This window comes from Gavialis gangeticus, unplaced genomic scaffold, assembly GCF_001723915.1.
Source record: "Gavialis gangeticus isolate Ggan-Ray unplaced genomic scaffold, GavGan_comp1, whole genome shotgun sequence".
Lineage (NCBI taxonomy): Eukaryota > Metazoa > Chordata > Crocodylia > Gavialidae > Gavialis > Gavialis gangeticus.
In genome coordinates, this window is record NW_017729000.1 from 731,332 (window position 1) to 732,315 (window position 984).

Below are 984 nucleotides of genomic sequence, written 5' to 3' on the forward strand. Positions count from 1 at the left end.
CTGCTGCCCAGCTGAGTAGTCCATGGGGCTTGGGGCCACAACGTGTGGTGACAGGGGCTGCAGGGAGCAGGACGGGGCTGCGGGCAGCTCGTGCGTGTAAGCGGGGGGACGGGGAGGTGGGCCAGCTCCCCACCACTACACACACTCCTGGGGGCAGTGGGGATCCGTACCCCCCAGATTTGTGCACAGGACGGGTGCAGGCTGCCTGATGTGGGCTCAGGCTCCCACCCTGCTGCCCTCCCCCGAGGCCTCTGCAGCCCAGCGCTGCAGAGCTGAGAGGGGCCGTGCAGGAAAGGTGCTTTCTGCTGCCAGCTCTGTGCTGCCCCGGTGATGCACATCCTGTGTGGGGCAACAATGAGGGGCAAACCCTGTGCCCCCCCCCCACGGCTGCACATGCGGTGACATGCCATCCGGGCAGCATGGAGCTTGCAGCAGCAAGCGCCTTTTCTGCGTGGCCCCTCTCTGCCCTGCCAGGTTGCACCCGCCAGGCTGTGAAGACCTGGGAGTGTGCATGGTGGCAGAAGTGTCCCCCAGCCCAAGCCCGCAGCAGGCAGGCAGCAGAGGGGCGAGCTCTGCTCTGCTGCAGCAGCTGCTGCCTCGTCAGGGGATGTGGACGTGGGTCCCTGGCCCCACAGCCCTGGCAGCTGGGGGGTGTTGTGGAGGAGCATGAGCAGGGCAGAGGGGGCTGTGCAGGGCCTCTCATTTTAATCACGGGGGGTTTATTAGAGAATTTGTGATTTTTTTTTTAAAATCAGAGAATAACGATGCAATTTCGTGTCAGGCCCTGGTCTTCAGTGACGCTGGCACACCTTACACACTACACTGCACCGCACCCCCCGAAAGGATCGCGAGGCGCCCCCGGGGCAGGGGCACGTGCGTGCGGGCGTTGCCCTGCGCCCGGAGGGGAAGGGGCAGGCCCGGCACTCACCCCCCTCGCAGGGGAGGCGGTGCTGGCTGTGCTGCGCCCGCCAGCCCTCCACCATC

General features: G+C 65.8%; 1 protein-coding gene across 2 annotated transcripts in view; it reads right to left on the reverse strand.

The window, feature by feature from the left end:
• LOC109289825 (glutamate dehydrogenase, mitochondrial-like) overlaps positions 1 to 984 on the reverse strand; it is a 10,737-nt gene extending 9,753 nt beyond the window's left edge. Inside the window, exon 1 of one of the 2 annotated variants that reach the window (XM_019506054.1) lies at positions 929 to 984. Coding sequence is in view for 1 of the 2 variants with exons in the window: in XM_019506051.1 (XP_019361596.1) it covers positions 929 to 983 (55 nt within the window). In the remaining variant the exon portion in view is untranslated. The remainder of the gene's footprint in view (positions 1 to 928) is intronic. The other variant, XM_019506051.1, reaches the window with a different exon arrangement.